General features: G+C 41.3%; 1 protein-coding gene and 1 long non-coding RNA gene across 2 annotated transcripts in view; one reads left to right on the top strand and one right to left on the bottom strand.

The window, feature by feature from the left end:
* URB1 (URB1 ribosome biogenesis homolog) overlaps positions 1–15,573 on the bottom strand; it is a 69,856-nt gene extending 54,283 nt beyond the window's left edge. The window contains exons 1-8 of the mRNA XM_084622949.1: positions 15,227–15,573; positions 13,448–13,587; positions 11,526–11,677; positions 8,216–8,348; positions 5,955–6,051; positions 4,691–4,776; positions 2,629–2,754; positions 553–683 (exon numbers count right to left, since the gene is read on the bottom strand). Of these exons, the coding sequence (XP_084479075.1) occupies positions 553–683; positions 2,629–2,754; positions 4,691–4,776; positions 5,955–6,051; positions 8,216–8,348; positions 11,526–11,677; positions 13,448–13,587; positions 15,227–15,356 (995 nt within the window). The 5' untranslated portion in view covers positions 15,357–15,573. The remainder of the gene's footprint in view (positions 1–552; positions 684–2,628; positions 2,755–4,690; positions 4,777–5,954; positions 6,052–8,215; positions 8,349–11,525; positions 11,678–13,447; positions 13,588–15,226) is intronic.
* LOC311517820 lies at positions 15,012–20,500 on the top strand. The gene is made up of 3 exons (XR_014710806.1): positions 15,012–15,193; positions 15,911–16,000; positions 20,359–20,500. It is a non-coding gene; the product is annotated as an uncharacterized lncRNA (long non-coding RNA).
* Positions 20,501–21,407: the final 907 nt, after the last annotated feature.

Here is a 21,407-nt window from a genome sequence, read left to right as displayed (position 1 = left end):
TAACAAATGATCCGAGGTCTGGAAAAAACCCCTTACAATGAAAGACTTAAGGTATTTAATCTATTTAACTTCTCAAATACCTGATGGTTAAGAGGCAACTTAATCAGAGTCTATAAGAACCCTTGCAGTCTATACTTACCTGATCCTAGAGGGATCTCTAATTTAGCAGACAAAAGTATAATGAGATCCAATGGCTGGAAATTGAAGCTTAAAAAATTCCAATGGAAAACATTTTTAAATAGGGAGGGTAATTATTAGAACAGATAGCTAAGGGATGTGGTGGATTCTCCATTACTTGAAATCTTTTAATTGAAATTGGATGTCATTCTAAAACATATGCCTTAGTTCCACCCCGTTATTGAGCTCAATCCAGGAATTACTGAAAATTTATGGCCTGTGTTATCATGTGGTCAGACTAGACGACTAGAATGGCCTTAAAAATCTGGCCATTGTAAAAATCTATGAAATACAGACTGGAAACCCAATACCAACACCCCCCAAATATATATATATATAGAGAGAGAGAGAGACAAAAAAGCACTGGTAATTCACCTGCCAGACGTGCCAAGGCTTCGATCATAGAAATTAATGCCATGTTTCAGAGAACAACACAGGTCCATTAAGAAGTTATGAACCAGTTCTCTTACCATGACCTTTCCTGCCTCTTCAGGATCTTGAGTAACCTACAAAGTACACGAGAATTGTGAAAAACAAACATTTTAATTGTTAGTTTAATGAAAAGAAAATCTTAAAACAAATTCACTTTTATCTGTATTTTATACAGCTTGATTTATACACAGACAACTCCTACCTCACTCATTTTATATTTTGGTTACGTTAACAAGGCAAGTTTTAACCTGTGTATTAAACACATTCAATAATATAGGATTCCTTCTATTCATAGGACTCAAATTGCATACCTTGGGAATGTTTTTATTAATTACAGGGCATTTCTTGGGCTTTCTGGCAAGAAATAGGGACAGTAAAAAGAACCAGGGTGTATGAACAGATGAACAAAGAGAAAAATGAAGCTAAATAGAGATGTAAGTATCTCACTTTTATAAAGGGATTATGGCCAAACAATATGCTGGCACCATAAAAATTAAGATTTCAAAATTAATTTAAAACGTCTACTTTCAGCCTTACTACTAAGAATCAGTGCAAGAAAGCTGTCATAGAAATCACAGACGCTATCAGCATGAAGCATACAAAACAAAGAACATGTTCCTTGGACCAATTCTGGGTCAAGATGTTGGCCACACCAAGAGCAATTTTAATACAGCACATGAAAGATGGATAGCTACCAATGTCCTGCACATGCTAACTCTCTAGGGATGAAAAAAGCATGAATTCCATTACAGATACAGCAAAAAAATGAGAGACCAGACCAGGTCAATGACTTATTACTTTAACTCTTTTGATATGGCAGAGTTTAAGACTTCTGCAAATGTAAAATTCATTGTCAAGTTATTGCTGGGAAATCACTGACAAAGTAGCAGTTTGATCCACACAGCAACAGTGTGAATAATTCACAGCTGAAACGCATGTATAGTCATAGGTGTGCATGGCTCTGTACTAAACACTTAATGGAAACAGGTCCTTGCCAGGAGTTTACAGGCTTCTTATAAGCTGAACTAAATATACAGTAAGTACCAGGATAAGAGCTGACAAAGCGACAGCCCATTAATGGTAGAAGTTTTCATGGAGAGAGTTGGTCTTTTAAAATCTATGGATACTGATCTAAAGGCCTGATACAAAGTCCATCAAAAGCAATGGGAGTCTTTCATTCCATTCCATAAGCTTCCCATAAGGCACTAAGACAATTTAGACACCCCACATCTCAGATATTTCCATTACACAAAAGTGGAACTAAAAGATAACAACAGGTGCAATTCTTGTTATGCAGAGTAAAAACAAAGCTTTTGCGCAGCTCCCTCTCCTCTACTAGAACAAAAGTGTTTCCCCTTTTCAATGCAGTGCTAGCAGGTATTAGGTTTGAGAAGAATGACTCTTAACTCCTTAAAGACAGTTTTATACAAGCGTGACTTCATTTGCTGACGGAAGCAAGAGCAGAGTCGGGCCGAGAGACGAGACTGCTCTTTATTCTGGGGCATTATTTCAGAGTCAGCCCAGTCTGATGTATGGAGACTGGGTATGTGGAAAGGGTATCGAGAGAGGCACTGCACATTCCAGCCTTTGCTCTCTCCTACTCCATCTTGCCCTAATGCAGGGAGCAAATTCTTCCCGACAGCCAAGCAGAGAAGAACGCTGAAGTATCAACATGCCCCAAAGGCAGCACTTCTGCTCTGGAGCTCCAGAAATTGGGAGACAGAAAAGAGAGCCCCCAAAGCAGCATGAAGGTAATCAGAAAAAAGGTGCAGCCCTACTGCCACTCGTCCTAGAACTGAAGCACTAGTAGTCCAGCCCAGGGAAGTCATTTGTTGGTTTCTTTAAAGCAGCGTATAGCCTGGTTCGCTCTCCTCTTCTTGGGATCATAAACAGGGGGAGCCCTAGCCCACCTGTCTATTTCTCCTGTTTGTGAGCTGCACAGATTCAAGCAAGGAGAGTGAGGAAAGAGGTACAGGAAAGGGAGTCAGGAGAAACATCTCACAAAAGAAATTACCAGACCTTGACATCCTCAGTCCTGACATCGGTAATCCCATTCCAACGGTAAAGAGACGCAATGTGACCTAATACTTCCACAGTAAAAAAGCGCACCTTCTGCGTCTTACTGATACTTTTATTTTGAACCACCTGAAAACAATAAAAAGAAAGTCTTTAGTGTATTGCAAATTACAACAAAATGGAAAATAATCATCTCCATCACACCTTGCACTCGTATTGCTTTTGCGCAGCTCCCTCTCCTCTACTAGAACAAAAGTGTTTCCCCTTTTCTCCTTGGCTTGGGGAAGCAGCCCTCTCCCACTGCTCCTCTTCCTTCTTGGCTAGTGTACCGCGAGCAGCCTCTCCTGTTTCAATCTACTTTAAGTCAGAGCATATTAAGGAACTGCCTTAACCATTGAAATGCCAAAACCCCATTAGCTCCAGACAAGGAACTGGAAAGCTGTTAGAAAAACTGGCAGAGCTTGCTAGCTATGGAACCTGTAGAGGAGGGAGTGTTAGCTATACGTGGAGTTTGTGTATGTTGGAAGCTCTACTCTGAATACAGGGCCTGACAAAATCCACTGGGGGAAGCTGGCAAGAGTTGTTACCAGAGTAATCCACTGAATGCACCAAGCAGATGTTAGCAATGGCGACTGGTTTGTTCCAGGCTAAGACATAAGCTTTGCAGAATCAGACTCTTCTGCAGCTCTACAGGACCTGAGCTTCAATCACACCTTCAGGGACACATCTGACTTTTGGAGAACCAAGAGTTTTGGTTAAGCAAGATTTGGATAGCTGAGGCTTGTTTGTAGCTTCATTTTTTATTCCTGTTTTCCTTGTTAAATTGTAAACCTCATGTATGATGTTATTAACACAACCATGATACATACCAGAATAAGATATGCAACACAGATAAGCTAACAATGCAGGAGAAAAATTCATTTCTGGAACTCCCTGATTTCTAAGGTCCTGATTTTGCAATCATGATGCTAGCTTTTTTAAAGTTTAATTTAATGTAAGCAAAAGCACAGTTTTCATTTATATGGTCAGTTACCCTTTCCTGTTAGGTTTCTTCCATATGGAAAAGGGACAGACGGGGCAATAGAGCTCAAAATGTGGAAACTGCTGATACACAAGGGGATGTGGCCAAAGCAGCTGAAGACAACTGATTCTACAGCAATTCTCAATTACTTCTGTTATCAGGCTTCCATAGCAGCCTTGATGTAACTTAAATCTGCTTTCCCCACCCCATAATAGAACCAGACAACATGACACCCCATCACAGAACCAACTTCTCCCTTCTCTTTCAATGGGTTTACGTTGCACATGAAAAGTAGTCCTCCCTGCAGCAGCTTTCCTGGATGCAGCCCTGGGTTTTTACTGGAAACCTTCATTATAAAAACCACCATTTTCCTCTTTCCATCAAAAAACAGCTTTGCCTGGCAGACAACATCACTAGCCCCATATCAGGAGACTCCCAGTGTCAACAGCAAGCCGATCCAGACCACAACAGTTATCTCTAGTCAGGAGGTCAGGATGAGGGATGCTACAGAACCACATCAAGACTATGTCTTTAATTGGAACCTATGGGTAAAGGTGCTTCACCCACCAGACAAGCGCAATTCTCTGCACCCCATTTGCCCCAACAGCTCCCAATATGAAAGCAACAAAATCTCTACTCCTTCTGGAAGTGAGGCAGTGTGTTCAATAGCTAGATTTTCAAAGTAAGAGTAATAACTTATTGTGGATATGCCACCCCACTTCTCCAGGAGGTAAATGAGATGGGATGTGTGAGAAACGTTACATACAAGCAGTAATTAGCTCTTAAATTCAGCAGCTTGGCTATTTCATTTAATATTCTACTTAAAAAATATCACATTACAAACTTTAGCCCTGAGACAATTTTATGGCCAACATATAAACCCCCGATGAACAAGCTCAGCAACAGAAATGCTGATGATCCTTTGCAGCACAGTGCCAGAGTAATAAATAGGTGTATATTCTTTGGGATTGCGTTGTAAAGCTGTCTTCAGTAGCAAGAGAAACAGAAAGCAAGTGACAAAGCCATTTCAAGGGCATATCAGACCTTTGTTCCCAGCGTGGAAAGCAGAAGATTGATAGCAGAAACTTTATCTTCCTTTAATCCAGTCCTAAGAATATCTGGAATGAAATCTAAGAACATATTTCAAAGGTTAGAGTCGTGATCTGAAGACAAGCAACATTTGAATATGAAATTAATTTCAGGGGATTTGTACTTGTTTGTCTACAATGTCATGTCACTCATCTCTGTGTTGTATTTAAAGACGAACAAAAATACCAGTATTAGCATGCATAGTGAATAGATAATACAGTGATAAACAAACTGCCGTGACATTGCCTTTTATGAAATACTTATTGTAAGAATTATTAGCCAGTTAGCTCAGTTATTATTATTTAATACTTATATTGAGCTAGAGCGCCTAGAGACCTCAACCAGGTCAGAGCCCCACTGTGCTAGGCTCTGTGTAAATATATAGTTAATGACAGCCCCAGCCCTGAAGGACCTACAATCATTGAAGTCAATGGGATTAATTATAGGGTCTGATCCAAGGCCCACTGAAATCAACAGGAGTATTCCCTTTAGCTTCAATGAGCATTGGATCCAGTTCTTAGTACGTTAAGCCAAGTGCGTAGATAAGTCTTTTCAGACGTAGACCCTAAATTAGCTAAAAACCCTGATTTTGTCTCTATTGCGGTTCTGTGAGCTATTCTACACGGGGCTAGTACAATCACCCCTTCCTCAATATCTGGGGGTTGTACAATCACCCTCTGATGGCACTTCCCTGCAGAAGCCAAAGGAAGGGCTTAAGGGGTCCAGCGGCCAGAGACAGTGGCCATTTGACCCAAGAACAATCCATTCAGAGGGCTTACATGGGCCTTGCACAGGCTGTCTACACAGGAATTAATTTCACTGTGTTCAAAAACTAGACCTTGCCTGATTTTTAAATATTTAACCTTAAAAGAAGGCAGCACATCCAATGTTATTACATTATGAACAACTTTTAAAGCCATGAAGTCTCCTCTGTCTTCTGATCTTTGTGGTTCTGAAGGTAGTATAAGTTTATTTATCATTAACTGGGTCATCTAGGCCTTCCTAGTTATCCTGCAGTTTCTTTGCAGTCAGCATAAGCAATACCATCACCATTATTTTCAGCCAGTACAGCCAAGTGTTTTGGAAAGCATAAGCTTATTTAAAGTCAATTTTTAAAAATGAATTTCCTTTGTCTTGTCAATGCTATGTAATTGGTTCATATTTTCAAACATCACCTTTAAAAGATACTCCTTTAACAAAAGCAGTAACTGTGAAGTACCTTTTAACTCTAGCACTTGTACTAGGATTGTGTTGTCACCAGCAATTAAAAAGGAGAGAGCAAACTGAATATATGCCATACGGACATCTGGTTTCCCCTAAAAGAAAATTAAAAAAGACACTTTTAGCATATAGCTTGTACACAATTGCAAAATTATTACAGCAGCAGTTGGTTATCATAAAATATGTAATAAGTTGTATAGATATGTTTTATATAAACACATCCGCAGTACATTAATCTGAAAAACGACATGAGTTTGTCAATCACAGGCTATTAACCTTTCATATCTTAGCATCTAGTTAGAAAGGCTGGTTGATTCACTAATTTTTCAATTTTGAATACCTGGCCTAGGTCACAAATGATAAGTGGTTTGGTGGTCACACCCTAATCCCCATTTGCGCATATCACCAAACCACCACAGATTGTTGCGCTATTCAAGACAACTGGCTGTCTCATAAGACAACCCAAGGACCAGACTAATAGGGTGCTGTTGCTCAGGACCAATTTGTATTGGCAATGCTACTGAAACCGACAGGAGTTCTGTCTCCATAAAGGCCACAGGATCTGACTGTAAATTATGATTGTTTTTAAGGATTAATTATTTAACTTCCACCTGGAAAATGAAATCCCTAGCCTGTTAGTGCAGTGTTTCTCAACCAGGGGTACATGTACCCCTGGGGGTATTCAGAGGTCTTCCAGGGGGTACATCAACTCATCTAGATATTCGCCTAATTTTACAGCAGGCTAAATAAAAAGCACTAATGAAGTCAGTACAAACTAAAATTTCATAGACAATGATTTGTTTATACTGCTCTGTATACTATACACTGAAATATAAGTACAAAATTTATATTCCAATTGATTTATTTCATAATTAAATGGTAAAAAAGGAGAAAATAAGCAATTTTTCTGTAACAGTGTGCTGTGACATTTTTGTATTTTGATGTCTGATTTTGAAAGTTTTTAAGTGAGGTGAAAACTTGGGGGTACACAAGACAAATCAGACTCTTGAGAGGGGTACAGTAGTCTGGAACGGTTGAGAGCCACTGCGTTAGTGTATGTCATTTAAACTATATGTAAAAATCCCCAAATAAAATATAATTACTGGAGTACAATGAGAAAGAACTTCCCCTTTAAAAGTGATTTGCAAAAAGGGGGAAAGAAAAGAAATAGCAGTGGGGACATGAAAGATTTTGGGAGTTTGTTAGTTTTCTGCCTGATTTTTACATTAGAAATTCAGGTCTGGTCTACGCTGAGACACTATTACAACTAGAGAACTAGTGAAATGAGGACATCACAATGGAGTGAAATCTGAACAACTGAGACGAGGAGGAATTTTCAGGCATGTCTGAAACTCTGTTTTGGTTAATAATATCTAATTTACTCCCATGACTAATGAACACATTGTTAAATGAATATCCTGGATAAAGATTTAACACCCAAGACCTTCAATTAAGATGTGAGAGTTCACAAAAACAGCAAAACCAGGGAACACCAGACTTGACACTCCTGATAATTTAACATAAAAAAAACCCCAACCTATTTTCCCCTAAAACCATTAGTTACAATTTCCAAAGCAGAGTGTAGCTTTTTCATAAATATTGGGTGAAATCCTGGCCCCCCTGAAACTGATGGCAAAACTCCCACTGACTTCTACAGAGCCAGGATTTAACCTGCTAATTTTAGAACTGGACAATTTCCACCCCTCTGAAACATAAATTAAAAGCATTAAAACATTGCCTTTGCCTTCATTCCATTCTAGCCTTAAAAGGTCTTGTCTAATGGCAGTTCTGTCCTATGGCCACCAAACCACATAATAAGCCATGATGCAGTTTCATAACAAACTAAGCCACCCAATACTATGGCAGCAAAACTCAACCTGTTTTCCCCATGGCATTATAATCTTCAGGCGCTCCACTTCACCAGGGTAGCAGAGATCAAGCAGGCATGGAAATGAAATGAGCAACTCCCAGGTGCCAGGACTATGTTTATAATAGGTACTAGCGCTGATCTCTGAAGAGTTTCCCATTCACTTAAATGGGAAACACCCAGGGGTCATGGATGTTTATAAGTGTCTGTCATTATGGGAGATCTTGTATAACAATCAGACAGAAAAGGGGAAGGAAGAGGTGGAGAAGCAGTAGTGCATGAAAATACAGTGGAGTCGCATTAGCAAGTTTATTTTAAAAATTCGCAAAAGTAAACCGAAGATACCTCCATGCCAGATCATCTGACCCCTGCAGAAACTTTGCTCACTTTACCTTCTTATCTCTTTTCTTCACTAATCCAGGCAGGAATTTATTATTAAAATCAAAATGGCTATAGACATCCCTTGCAGAGTCTGGCCCCTGTGCCACCATGGCCGACAGCAAGGTGAGGCATACTCGAGTCATCCTACATGAATAAATAGGGGGGAAATGCATGTTATTGAAGGAATGATGGTTACACAGACGTTATAATGTGAGAATTTATACCTCTCAAATCATCCAGCCACAACTTCCACCAAAGTCAGTGGGAAATGCAGGCACAGAGCAGCACTCTGAGTCTGTCCCAATGTGAGTAAGCAAACACAGTGAGGAAAGCTAAGCTCTAACCACATTGAACCTGATTCTGTATTTTGCTGCATGCAAAGCTCTCACAGTCCATGGGAGCTGCGGCTCAATAAGGAATGCAAGATCCAGCATCTTTACAAAGCAACCACTGTTATTAATTTAGGCAAAATGCACGTGACTTTTTCCTAATTCACACAGAATTCTGGCCAATCTTATTTTCATATTGCCTGTTTTAAAATGTGTGTTTCTCAGATCAAGGCCCTGAGCCTGCAAATTCTTATGCATGTGCTTAACTTTAGTCTGGGGAGCAATGTCACTGGAATTACCCCTGGCAGGAAAGTTAAGCACCAACATAACTGTTTATAAGATCAGGGCCTTAATTCATTCCTACAGAATTGTTTGTATTATTATTTTCTGTTAAAGAATGCAGAAAAAGAGCTGTGTTCCTGTCACTGGATCAAACCCTGAGGTCCTTACTCAGTTTTCATTTAAATTTTATATTCAGTCCTTACTCACTCGAGTGGAAGTCTGAGTAACGAAAGGAAAAAGTCAGAGGTACTGATGTAGAGGGAGTAGGCACAAAGGAATTTACATCTACATTGTTCCTATCTACTCAGCTTACACACACAAATATACTGGGAGGCTGGATGTTGATTTTCCAGAACAAGGGGGAGAGCGCAAGAAATGAAGGCTCCAATCCCTGCATCCACTGATGTCAACAGGATTTTGCTGTTAACTTCAAAACTGGGGCCATAAGGGCCTGATTCTGCAGACCTTACTGATGTGCGAAGACATGTCATTATTAATGGCTGCAGGATCAAGCCCTAAAGTTCCAATATTGAAACGTTATCATTCATAAAAAACCTTGAGGAGGAGATGCATATGAAGCAGAGATCCTGCCTTCATATGCCACAACAACATGACCTCTTTATGCTTCAGCTGGACAACACATGTTCTCAGCAAATTATTCTAATCATATTCTATACCTGTTTGGTGCAACTGGCACATGAAAATAATTGTTTTGTGACTGCCAAACCCCTGCGCCTTACCATTTGGCCAATGTAGCTACTAAAAGTCAAAACACCCTATCTGAAATTCAACAGAGCAGTTTCCCTTAGGCAAGCTCTGGAAGGATTTCTCCAGTAGCTGTATTTTGGGGTCATTACTATGAGGGTAGATTATTTTGTTGGTACTGTTATTGGAGCCATGTTGATCCCAGGATACTGGAGAGACAAGGTGGGTGAGGTAATATCTTTTATTGGATCAACTTGGGTTGGTGAGAGAGACAAGCTTTCATGCTTACACAGAGCTGACAAAGAGCTCTGAATGCCACAGACAGGGTCCCTGAACCAATAAGCACCTTCCCTCATCCAAATGACATACTGGGATGTAAAGCAAGAACCACCCTCCAAACCTCAACTGCCATGGAGGGACAAGGCAGAAGAAATGGTTGTTGAAGTACCTCCTGTGGACTTAGGTTATAAATAAATTAAAAAATAAATTCAATCAAAAAAATTAGTTGTCACATTTAAGAGACAGGAAAAGGTATCTAAGAAAAGTTGGGCTGATGGAGAAATTCTATTACAAATGTGACAATATTTTGTAAAAAGACTAGGAAAAAGAAGCAACAATCAAACTCAACATTTCTTGCCATCAGCATGGTACAGTAACTCCTCACTTAAAGTCATCCCGGTTAATGTTGTTTCATTGTTATGTTGCTGATCAATTAGAGAACATGCTCGTTTAAAGTTGCCCAATGCTCCCTTATAATGTTGTTTGGCAGCTGCCTGCTTTGTCCACTGCTTGCAGAAAGAGCAGCCCGTTGGAGCTAGAATCAGGTGGGGGCTTGAAATCAGGGTGGACCAGCAGCCCCCCTATTATCTCCCCGCTCCCCTAAGTTCCTTGTGCGGCAGCCACCCAGCAGGCTATCAATTGCTGGCAGTTCAGCTGTCCCTCCCCACTGCCATGTGCTGCTCCCAGGAGCCTCCTGCTTGCTGTACAGGGGCTGGGAAAGAGGGGAGCTAATGTCAGGGTGTTCCACTCCCCCCTGTTCCTGCTCCTCGCTTACCCCATCTTCCATGGGGGGGGGGGGACGGGACACACACGACAGGGCTCAGGATGGAGGGAGCATGCTGGCAGCAGGGGCTGTGGGTTAGGGTTAGGGTCAGGGTCACTTGCTGATCTACTTAAAAAGGCAATGTACTTAGAGTCAGCATACTTAAAGGGGCAATGTGCATCTCTCTCTCTCACAAACAGGGTGTGTGTCTCTACCTGCCATGCTGGCTCCCCTCCCTCCATTTGTGCTGCCTTGCAGAGTGTGAGGTTACATTAACAATGTGTTAACCCTTGAGGGCTCAGCTGTTCTAGTTCATCATTTAGCAGTAAGACATTTCCTGGGAAATATCCCACCCTCTTCCACACTCTGACTTCACCACCTCAACCAAGCTTCACAATCATCATTGCTGCGTACAGTATTAAATTGTTTGTTTAAAACTTATAGTGTGTGTGTAGGTCTTCTATCTGGTGAAAAAAATTTCCCTGGAACCTAACCCCCCCATTTACATTAATTCTTATGGGGAAATTGGATTTGCTTAACATTGTTTTGCTTAAAGTCACATTTTTCAGGAACATAACTACAATGTTAAGCGAGGAGTTACAGTAGTCTGCTCAGTTTCGGTGAGCAATAGAAAAGGAAACCTCTCTCTGTGCCTCAAGCAGTTTCATACCACAAATAACGTAGTTAGGGTAAACAAAGCAAGCAGAGGAAGAGAATGGAAAATTACAGACTCAGCTAAAGTCAAGCGCAGCACTACTCCCTGCAGCATTCCTGCAAACACTTATATGTATGTGCCTAAGTTTATACACTGTGAGCAGTCCTCCCAAAGTCAGTGCGACTGCACATTGCAAATAGTTCAGCACACGCTTAGGTCTTTTTGCAGGATGGTGGCCCAAGGCAGCATATTGCGACTGTGTCAGAGCAACCAACACAGGTTCTCCCTCTGGTATGCAGTAGGCTTACCGGTGACTTTCAGAATACAAAGCAGCATAGATTAATCTCATGTAGCTATTAATCAACTTCTTTACTATGTTCATCCCCACAACAGAAAAATGGGACAGGTCACTTGCTGTTCTCAACAAGATGGCTTCCAAAGCTTGAAAAATTAACAGCATCTGCAAAGTTCAGAGATATTTTAAAACATTGTTGCCATTACTTTCCTCCAATATCCCTATACAAGCAAATATAAATTAGAAAATTAGAACAGTAAACATAATAAATAATAAGTAACTGTGCAACAAGAGGAAATGCTTCCAAATGTGAAACTCAAGGTAACACACACTGATTCTCTTCCAGATGGTTAACACTGAAATAATATGCTTGGACAGAGGCTTCCATACTATAGTCTATGGGTCACTACTGAGCAGCAGAGACGTGGCTGGTCACATGGTACCAACTCTTCTCCTTGTTTCCAGCTGCAAAAGTCATGAAATTTAGTGTTGACAACAGCAAGACAAAGTACATCAGAGAGAATCATTTGAACTACTCACACACTTACTGTATTCTAAAGTAGTTGTAACCAGTAAAGATTAAGACCTAGGCCTCAATATGGACAGCACAATTAAAACATCTGCTCATAGTGCAGCAGCATTCAATAAAGGAAACAAGATACTAGGATGCACACATGGACAGAATGGAAAATAATACTCAAATATACAGTAGAACCTCAGAGTTACGAACACCAGAGTTACAAACTCACTAGTCAACCACACACCTTGTTTGAAATTGGAAGTACACGATCAGGCAGCAGAGACCAAAAAAAGGCAAATACCATACAACACAGTACTATGTTAAATGTAAACTACTAAAAACTAAAGGGAAAGTTTAAAAAAAAAATTTGACAAGGGAAGGAAACTCTGGGCTTGTTTCATTTAAATTAAGATGGTTACAAGCAGCATTTTTCTTCTACATAGTAAAGTTTCAAAGCTATATTAAGTCAACGGTCAGTTGTAAACTTTTGAAAGAACAACCATAACGTTTTGTTCAGTTACAAACAACCTCAACTCCCGAGGTGTTCATAACTCTGAGGTACTACTGTAATGCCATTATATACAGAGCTCAAAAACTATACCTAAGCCCAATACTGCACTGAGCTCCTCACAGTGAAACCCTACATACACACACAACCCTGCTGCATCAGGGCCTTACAAATCTCAAACTCTGTGTTTTATTAGTAAGTGGAAGAATATCTACACAGCAAGCAGCTAACAAAGTAAGATATGATGTATACATAGTTTTGCTGTTATGCAGACAGAGAGGATATTTTATTAAAGAGATTGTTTATTGAAAGTTAAAAGGGGCTCTATCAACTTTAATCCGTTGTAAACAAACACTTCTTTACCTAAATTACTAATAATGCCTCAGATAATTAGCGGAAAGAGAGCTCTATAAATCCAGTATATTGGTCACTATTTACACTCTTGTTTATGTTTTGCATTTCTCTCAGCTCAGACAATAAGTTTTACCTTCTGGTTCTTAATGCTGCAATAGCTGGATATCAAACTCTACAAAGGAAAGCTTGTTTATTTAACAACAAATGCTTTTATTAGATTTGTGTGTGCGCAAGTGTGCATAAATTTTTCTGTTGGTCTTGAGTTTTATAAAAGATTTTCTTAACAAAATTCAAAGGCCCCAATACTACAGAGCTTGACTTCAATGGGACTATTCAGAATACATTAGGTTTAGCACATGTAAGAGGCTTTGCAGGACGCCTTTACGTTTTATGACAAAGTTATAACGCCACTGCCAACTTAACAACCGATTTTTCTGTTCCTCAGATCTCCAAATAAATGCTTTTATTCTGTGTTTATACTACAATTATTAAATGTTCTATTCAATGCACACTCTGCTGTCCATTACAAATGCAATGCATGTGGACAACTTACTTCACTTTCAGGCCTTCTTTCACCATCCAAAAGTCTGAAAATTTCAGCACACTCCACAGAAATTTTTATATATCCCTCTACTACATCATATAGTTCAGTAGATGATAATGTCTTAGCTGTGGAGATGAAGTTTTCTAAACCTGAAAGAAAATAAGCATTTACATCTGTAATCAAAAGCATGCTTTTCAAATGACAGATATAACCTTTATTCCAGCTTCACAAACTCTGCACACTGCATTATAATTTGCCCAGGTTCATGGGAGAAGTGTCTGATACGGAGTAAGAAAAGAAGTACTTGTGGCACCTTAGAGACTAACCAATTTATTTGAGCATAAGCTTTTGTGAGCTACAGCTCACTTCATCGGATGCATACTGTGGAAAGTGTAGAAGATCTTTTTATACACATAAAGCATGAAAAAATACCTCCCCCCACCCCACTATCCTGCTGGTAATAGCTCATCCAAAGTGATCACTCTCCTTACAATGTGTATGATAATCAAGTTGGGCCATTTTCAGCACAAATCCAGGTTTTCTCACACACACACACACACACCCCCACACACACACACAAACCCACTCTCCTGCTGGATTTGTGCTGGAAATGGCCCAACTTGATTATCATACACATTGTAAGGAGAGTGATCACTTTGGATGAGCTATTACCAGCAGGATAGTGGGGTGGGGGGAGGTATTTTTTCATGCTTTATGTGTACAAAAAGATCTTCTACACTTTCCACAGTATGCATCCAATGAAGTGAGCTGTAGCTCACAAAAGCTTATGCTCAAATAAATTGGTTAGTCTCTAAGGTGCCACAAGTACTCCTTTTCTTTTTGTGAAAACAGACTAACACGGCTGTTACTCTGAAACCTGATACGGAGTATGTGACATTCAGTGTGGGAAGAAACTTAGACCAATATCATCTACTTGTTAACGTTTTCTTTCTTCCTGTATATTCACCTGAGTGCTAGGCATATTACTGCCAATCCAAAGATACATCCACTAATACAGAATGGGCAAGTTACAAATGCACAATGCAACCAACTACACTTCACTGAATAAATCCCCACAAAGGACAGAATTTATCCAAGAATATTTCTACCCTGAACACTGAATTACTTCATATCATTTCAAGCTCATTTAAACATGCAAAAACTGCAAAATAGTTTTGGAGAGCAATAAAAGGCCCCCCCTTTTCTTTCCTTTCTCTCTCTTTTTTTTTTTTTTTGCATTAATTACAGGAATACTTGTATACTATAGAAAATACATATAATGCACCCAATTACATCCAAGACTGCCTAGTGAAAAAGTAATATAGAGAGAGAAAATGCAAAATCTTTGTGAACAGTAACAGCGAGCGATCCACAGTACAAATACAACAATAATTCATGTATCACTGGGGCACCAGCACTAAACAAGCTCCTAGGTGTGGGTCTCAATCCCCCCTCCCCGCAGGGACGGCCCATCATGCATAAAAGCAACATGACTGGGAACAGTAAGGCGCTTGGAGCAGCACGGGGAGGGGAGCAGGGCAGGGTGCGCGGACACAGCAGCGATGCCCGGGAAATAACGCGGGGCAGGCGGCGAGCGCAGCAGGACCTCAGCACAGAGTGCCAAGGCAGCAGCACGGGGGGGCGATGGCCGGGGACAACTCAAAGAGCAGCCTGGGGGCGCCCCACGCTGGAGCCCAGCCAGTGCCAGTTCAAGGGCGGCGGCGGCGGCGGCAGGCTCCCCCGGGGGAAGCACGTGTAAGCCCAAGCCCCGCTCCCGCCCCGGCTCACCCTGGATCGCGGTCTCGGGGTCCCGCAGCAGCGATTTGAAGTGGGTGCCCGTGAATTCCCCCTCCGCGCCGCGGGCTCGCTTGGCCTCCGCCGGGCCGGGCGCGGGGCTCTTTCGCTTGGGGGCGCCCATCGCGGCCGCCTCCAGGCTGCGCACGGCGGCTACACGCGGCGGGCTGGCCCGGCCTGTGCTCTCCCGGAAGCGGCCCGCGTCCGCTTCCCTGCTCGGTCCTCTGGAAACTGCAGCCCGGCAGCGCCCGAGCCGCCCAGCGCTGGCTGAAGAAGCCCCCGGCTGTCTCCCAGCCCCAGGGGGGCCCGCGCCCCTGCCCTCCCTACACCCCCTTGGACATCCAGCCCCATGCCCCTGTTGCACGCCCAAGCCCCCTCTAGGCCACCCACCTCCCGTCCAAGCACATCTACCTAGGCCCGGGAGGAGGCAGGGAATTAGGCCCCCACTGCAGCGTTAGGCCTTCCGTGCCTAGCCCTCTGATTGGGGGTGGGGCGGAGGGATAGCTCAGTGGTTTGAGCATTGGCCTGCTAAACCCAGGGGTTCTGAGCTCAGTCCTTGAGGGGGCCCTTTAGGGATCTGGGGCAAAAATTGGGGATCGGTCCTGCTTTGATCCAGGGGGTTGGACTAGATGACCTCCTCAGGTCCCTTCCGACCCTGAGATTCTGTGATTCCAGCAGGAGCCCAACGTGTGCTCGCAGTCAGAGCAGTTCTGGTATGATGTTAAAACACCAGCGGGCTGGCCCCGCCAGGGCTCACCTCCCACCAGGGTAAGCAATTGCAGGAAGTTTAAGAAAACGTTCCTCACAAGACTCTGAGAACACAAGGGAAATTCCCCTAAAGATCCTGCTTTCTGGGTATTGGCTAATCCAACAACAGCAGCAAAAAATCAGTGGAATCCAGTGGGTGTCTGTTTGTTTCATTCTTCTTCAGTGAGACGTGCAGGGCCATCCTTGCAGGAAAGGTTATCACAAAAATGTGTGTCTGGTATTTCATCAGAGAGACATCTTGTACAGGCTGCTTTAATCTTAATCCCTAAAGGCAGGGTTGATACTGAGTACTGCCTTATTCCTCAGGGAATCCTGCTAATTTCAGTTGGACAACTCAGCAAGAGAAGGGCAGCAGAATTGGGCCCTAAATTAGGGAGATGGAACATCTCTTTCTCTTAAGTACAACCATACAAGAAGGGCAGGGGGCATATTCCATCTGTCATCACTACTTCACTGGCATGTAAATATCTATCTGTTTTAATAACTCTCATCACTGTAGTATGTGAGCCTCTAAAGAAACCTGAAGAATGTAGGCACTTCTACTCCTGTTTTCCCCATCCCAATTTATTGTACATAGCTGCATCTTTACTAGTCTCTCTCCCTCCTGGGATTTCCCTCTTTTATACTGTTGTTTCTCTGGGACTCCTCTCCCCCAACCTTTGGTTCTCCATTTTCATTATCCCTCTTCCCTGTGGTCTCCTAAACCAGTAGCTGTTAACCTTTCCAGACTACTGTACTCCTTTAAGGAATCTGATTTGTCTTACGTACCCCAAGTTTCACTCACTTAAAAACTACTTGCTTACAAAGTCAGACATAAAAATACAAAAGTGTCACTGCCCACTGTTACTGAAAAGTTGCTTACTCTTGTTTTTACCATATAATTATATAATACATCAACTGGCATATGAATACTGTACTTCCATTTCAGTAAGTACATTTGCATATAGAGTAGTATAAACAAGTCATTGCTGTATGAAATTTTAGTTTGTACTAACTTTGCTAGTGCTTTTTGAGTAACCTGTTGTAAAACTAGGCAAATATCTAGATGAGTTGATGTACCCCCTGGAAGACCTCTGCGTACCCCCAGGGATACGCAGTACTCCTGGTTGAGAACCACTGTAAACACTCTCACTTCCCTTTCCTCCCAAATTCTCTATCCCTTTGGTCTTCTCTCTCCTGGTATTTCCCATATCCCTGGATCTCCAACCCCCTTTCCTATCTTTTGAGGATTCCCCCCACCCTGGAATTCCCCCATCTCAGAGTCGTTCTCCCACCTCCCAGTTAGGTGTCCACCACTGGTGATGCTGCTGCTGTTCCTAACATTCCCCCTACAGCTCAGTTAGATATACTGTTTACTTCCTGTCATGGACTATTGTATATAGTTACTGCTTGGTGTCAGTCAGTCACCACATTCAATCCCAGAGATCAACCATATCAGTGCTGCTTGCAGTGATCTCTTTGCATAGTATGCATATCAGTTTGTTAATGTCTGTAACACACTTTCAGATATTTCTGCGTAGAAGCCATTATAAAAATGAAAATGATTACAAATGTAAGATGTTATTCTAATAATAAGTCAGTTATGCCAGTTGTGTTCTTAGAACCTGTCTAACATGGGAAACACCATAATTAGAGTGATTTGATTTCGTTGTTTCCCAGAATTATACTGAAACCAGGGTTTTGTCTTGGTTTCATCAAGAACGGTAGTTCTCAAACTTTTGTGTTGGTGATCCCTTTCACTTAGGAAGCCTCTGAGTGTGACCCCCCTTATAAATTAAAAACACTTTTTAATATATTTAACGACATTATAAATGTTGGATGTAAAGTGGGGTTTGGGGTGGAGGCTGACAGCTCACGACCCCCCCCCCCATGTAATAAACTCATGACCCCCAAGGGGTCCCAACCCCCAGTTTGAGAACCCCTGATCAAGAACATGGGACTACAGGTTATGCCAGCATGAATCAGAGCAGTCTGAAGGAATGTGAGTCTGGAATAATAATTTTGCAAGATAAATGTAGAATACTTACATTTCTCTTCTTTACAGGATAATTAAGTTAAACAACATTAGCAGCACAAATTAGATTCTTCCAAACAATGATTTCCCCCCAGGGTTATACACTATACAAGAGTATATGGTAGCATGCTGCCCTTGGCAAAAAAAAAAAGACTTCTGACTATTAAGTAAGGGCTTCACTTTTGTCTGCAGATAACTTTTGTTCAGGCTCTGTTCATACAACCTGTTTATATACACACTGCATCCATGCATACACCAACTGTTACTTTAAGGCAGAGGTTCTCAACGAGCTCCATTCAGGTGGTCCATGGATAGTTCCCTCTAAAATATGCACCTGGGAGGCCACACACGAGAGACTGAAGAGCCACCCACTTAATTAGTGGAGCTGTGCAGGCGTGGCTCCACTAATTAGGTGCCTGGACACTGGAGAAGACATACATGTTAGGTGAGGTGGTGGCCTTGAGGGGAATAGAGGGTAGGTGGGAGGGGGCAGGGGGATGAGAAGAAATTTTAGACGTTCAGGGCTGCACTGGCCAGAGAAAGAGGCAGCTTTCCCCAGCTCTAGGGCTGCGGCTGTCAGGGAGAGATGGCTCTCCTTCCCAGTCCCAGCTCAGGGGCTGCTGTGGCAGGGGAGAGAGGGCACATCCATCGCATTAGAAAGGTAAGACTACTGATATTAAAATATGAGTTGTGTGCTTTTTTTTTTTGTAGAACAAAAAAATGTTAATTATTATTAAGTTTTTTTTATATAGCGCTTTTATCCAAAGCACTTTACAATAGTTAGCTAATGGTACAAACAACATTTGGAAAGATCATTGAGGGGTCCGCTGAGACCCTCAGCAAATTTCAAGTGGTCTGTGGGGGAAAAAAAGTTTGAGAACCACTGCTTTAAGGAATATAAAAGCTACTGAGCAACCTATTAAAATGGATGATCTATTTCTATTCCAATACACCTTCTCTTTCCCCTTACGCTCTACTTTTTTCGAGGGGATGGAGGGGTGCAAGGGCAGCACCTGAAATTTCCAGTGCTGGGTTATCACCCAAAGATTATTTTTGAGCTGCTAGGGTTGGGAGCTTGGGAGCTCTGCAGGGGAGAGAACAAAAATGCCAGTGAGTCATCAGCATATGTCCAGGATCAAGAAACATACAAGATCTGATGGCAAAAAAATGTACTATTGTCTGTTTATGAAGAAATACAGGTGAGGATACTCCCTTAAAACACTGTTACAATTCCAGGACGTCTTCTAGATTCAGATACCGCTTCTGATCATGTTGACTAATATCGTCTCATTGTTTCCTTGTACTCCCCTATCAGTCTGTATCAATCTGTTATCTATGGTCTTATACTGAGACTGTAAACTCTTTGGGACAGGGATCACTTTTTTGTTCTATATTTGTCCAGCACCAAACACTATCGGGTGCTGGCCTATGACTGGGGCTCCTGGACACTACGGTAATAATAATAATAATTGGAATGTTAATTTTTTAAAATAATCCACATCCAGTCAGAAAACAAAGAAACATTTTTACAGCATGTGTCCTAGGCATTTTATAAAAGCAGAGACTGGAAGAACTACACAGTTCCCAGAATATAACACTGCAAGGCCATAAGTGCTCATTGCTTAAAAATAGCCACCATATCACATTAAAAACTTGGGCTATTGCACCCAACTTTAGAAACCTGTGCTAAAACATATGATTTTATAATCCTGGAAAGTCTGTGAAGGACTATTTGGTTCATTCATACTGTGAATCAATTAGGAATATACCCCTTTCAACATTCCTTCTTCTACAGTTAATCTAAAAAATGGGTTATGTGTGCTTGGTAGAAATGCTCTGATAAACTTTATTATTGAAGTATTCTATTAAGAATTTTAACACGTGTAAAGATCACATGGCTATATACACATTGTCATATACACAATACATGCCCTTATAGTTCCCTCCACAGTACATCAGCAGGACTAAAATACAATTAAAAGCAATGGATTACTCCAAGAAATACATCTAGGAGGGCCTTTTGCCATTTTGGCACACATTTTAATCTCTTTAATGGCAAACCTGTTTCTTTGAAATTTATTAAGGTTGAAAAGGTTAAATTATCATGCCTGCATGGTGTTCCGAACACAAAATTACTTCAAAGGGAGGCTTTGTAAATTCCTACTATGGCCACAATACATTAGAATGTAGAAATATAGACCATGGACTTATCTATAAATAGGAGTCAACTCACTCTTTGCTTCTCTACTCTGTTTCCCCTCCCCATGCTGACTCGGTTATCCATATATATTTGCTTCAGGAATACCTCAAGCAAAATGACAGTATTTTTATTCCTCTGTTCCAGATAGATCCCAACCTTGCTCCAACTGAGGTTGATTGAAGTCCCATTGTCTTCAGTGGGTACAGGACTGCAACGGAGATCCTCAATGGGTGTAAATTGCCATAACTCCATTGGCTTCAATAAAACAACATTTTACACAAGTAGAGACTGTTTGTTTGATGTGCCAAGTTACACATGACTGTTTGACGTGCCAAGATTTTGACTAAAATAATTGTAACCTTCTTCCAGTGTTCTGGCTTTTGAGTGATGATTAAGAGCCAGATCTTGTAGTGCTGAGGTAGTCAAAACACCTGTTTAAGGCCCCAACCCTGCAAATACTTAGGCTTGTGGTTAACTCCAGTCATGTCAGTAAATCTCACTCACTTCTAGTGCTTAAAGTTAAGCATATTTTTGTTTGAAGGTTCTGTGGCTTAGTCAGTAGGAGTTATGACTGTCCAAGGACTGCAGGAGTAGGCCCAAAGGGTTTATTATAGATACTGGGATGCAGTGTAGGGGGAAAAAATTATCCCTTCATTGAAACAATAAAAAAAAAATAAGAAAAAGCTTCCTATTTCTTCAGTCTTAAAGAAGGTGGAAATTGTGAGAGTTTGGTGCATGGGATAAGTGACATAATACCTGCTAGATTATAACTATGTGGCTTTGGTCTTTTTTTTATAAGACATTTGTTCTTAGGTAATTTTTAATTTTCTAGTTCTAGGCATTTATTATTTTTGATCATACCACTTGTAGGGATATATTTCTATTTCTCTTACATTGACACTCCCTCTCAGTTGCTCTCACTTCTTCTGCTGAGAGAGCTATTGCTTTTGCTCTCCCATTTTACAGAAAGATCTGGTTCAATATACTGTCGATATAAAACATAGGGAGCTAAACCAAGGTTGAGATATATAGAAGACATGATGTTGCATTATGATTGTGGCGAATACAAAAATTAAGTTACATTTCTGTCCAAAATGGGGGGATTTATATTTAAAAGTAACTAATAAAAACCAAAAGCACTAATATTTTTTTATTTCTGTGCCAGTCGTGTCATCCTTAGATAATCCCATAAA

Source organism: Lepidochelys olivacea (genome assembly GCF_965140295.1).
Source record: "Lepidochelys olivacea isolate rLepOli2 genome assembly, chromosome: 1".
Classification (NCBI taxonomy): Eukaryota; Metazoa; Chordata; order Testudines; family Cheloniidae; genus Lepidochelys; species Lepidochelys olivacea.
The sequence above is the reverse complement of the archived record's forward strand: the minus strand, read 5'-3'. Positions and strand labels throughout refer to the sequence as shown.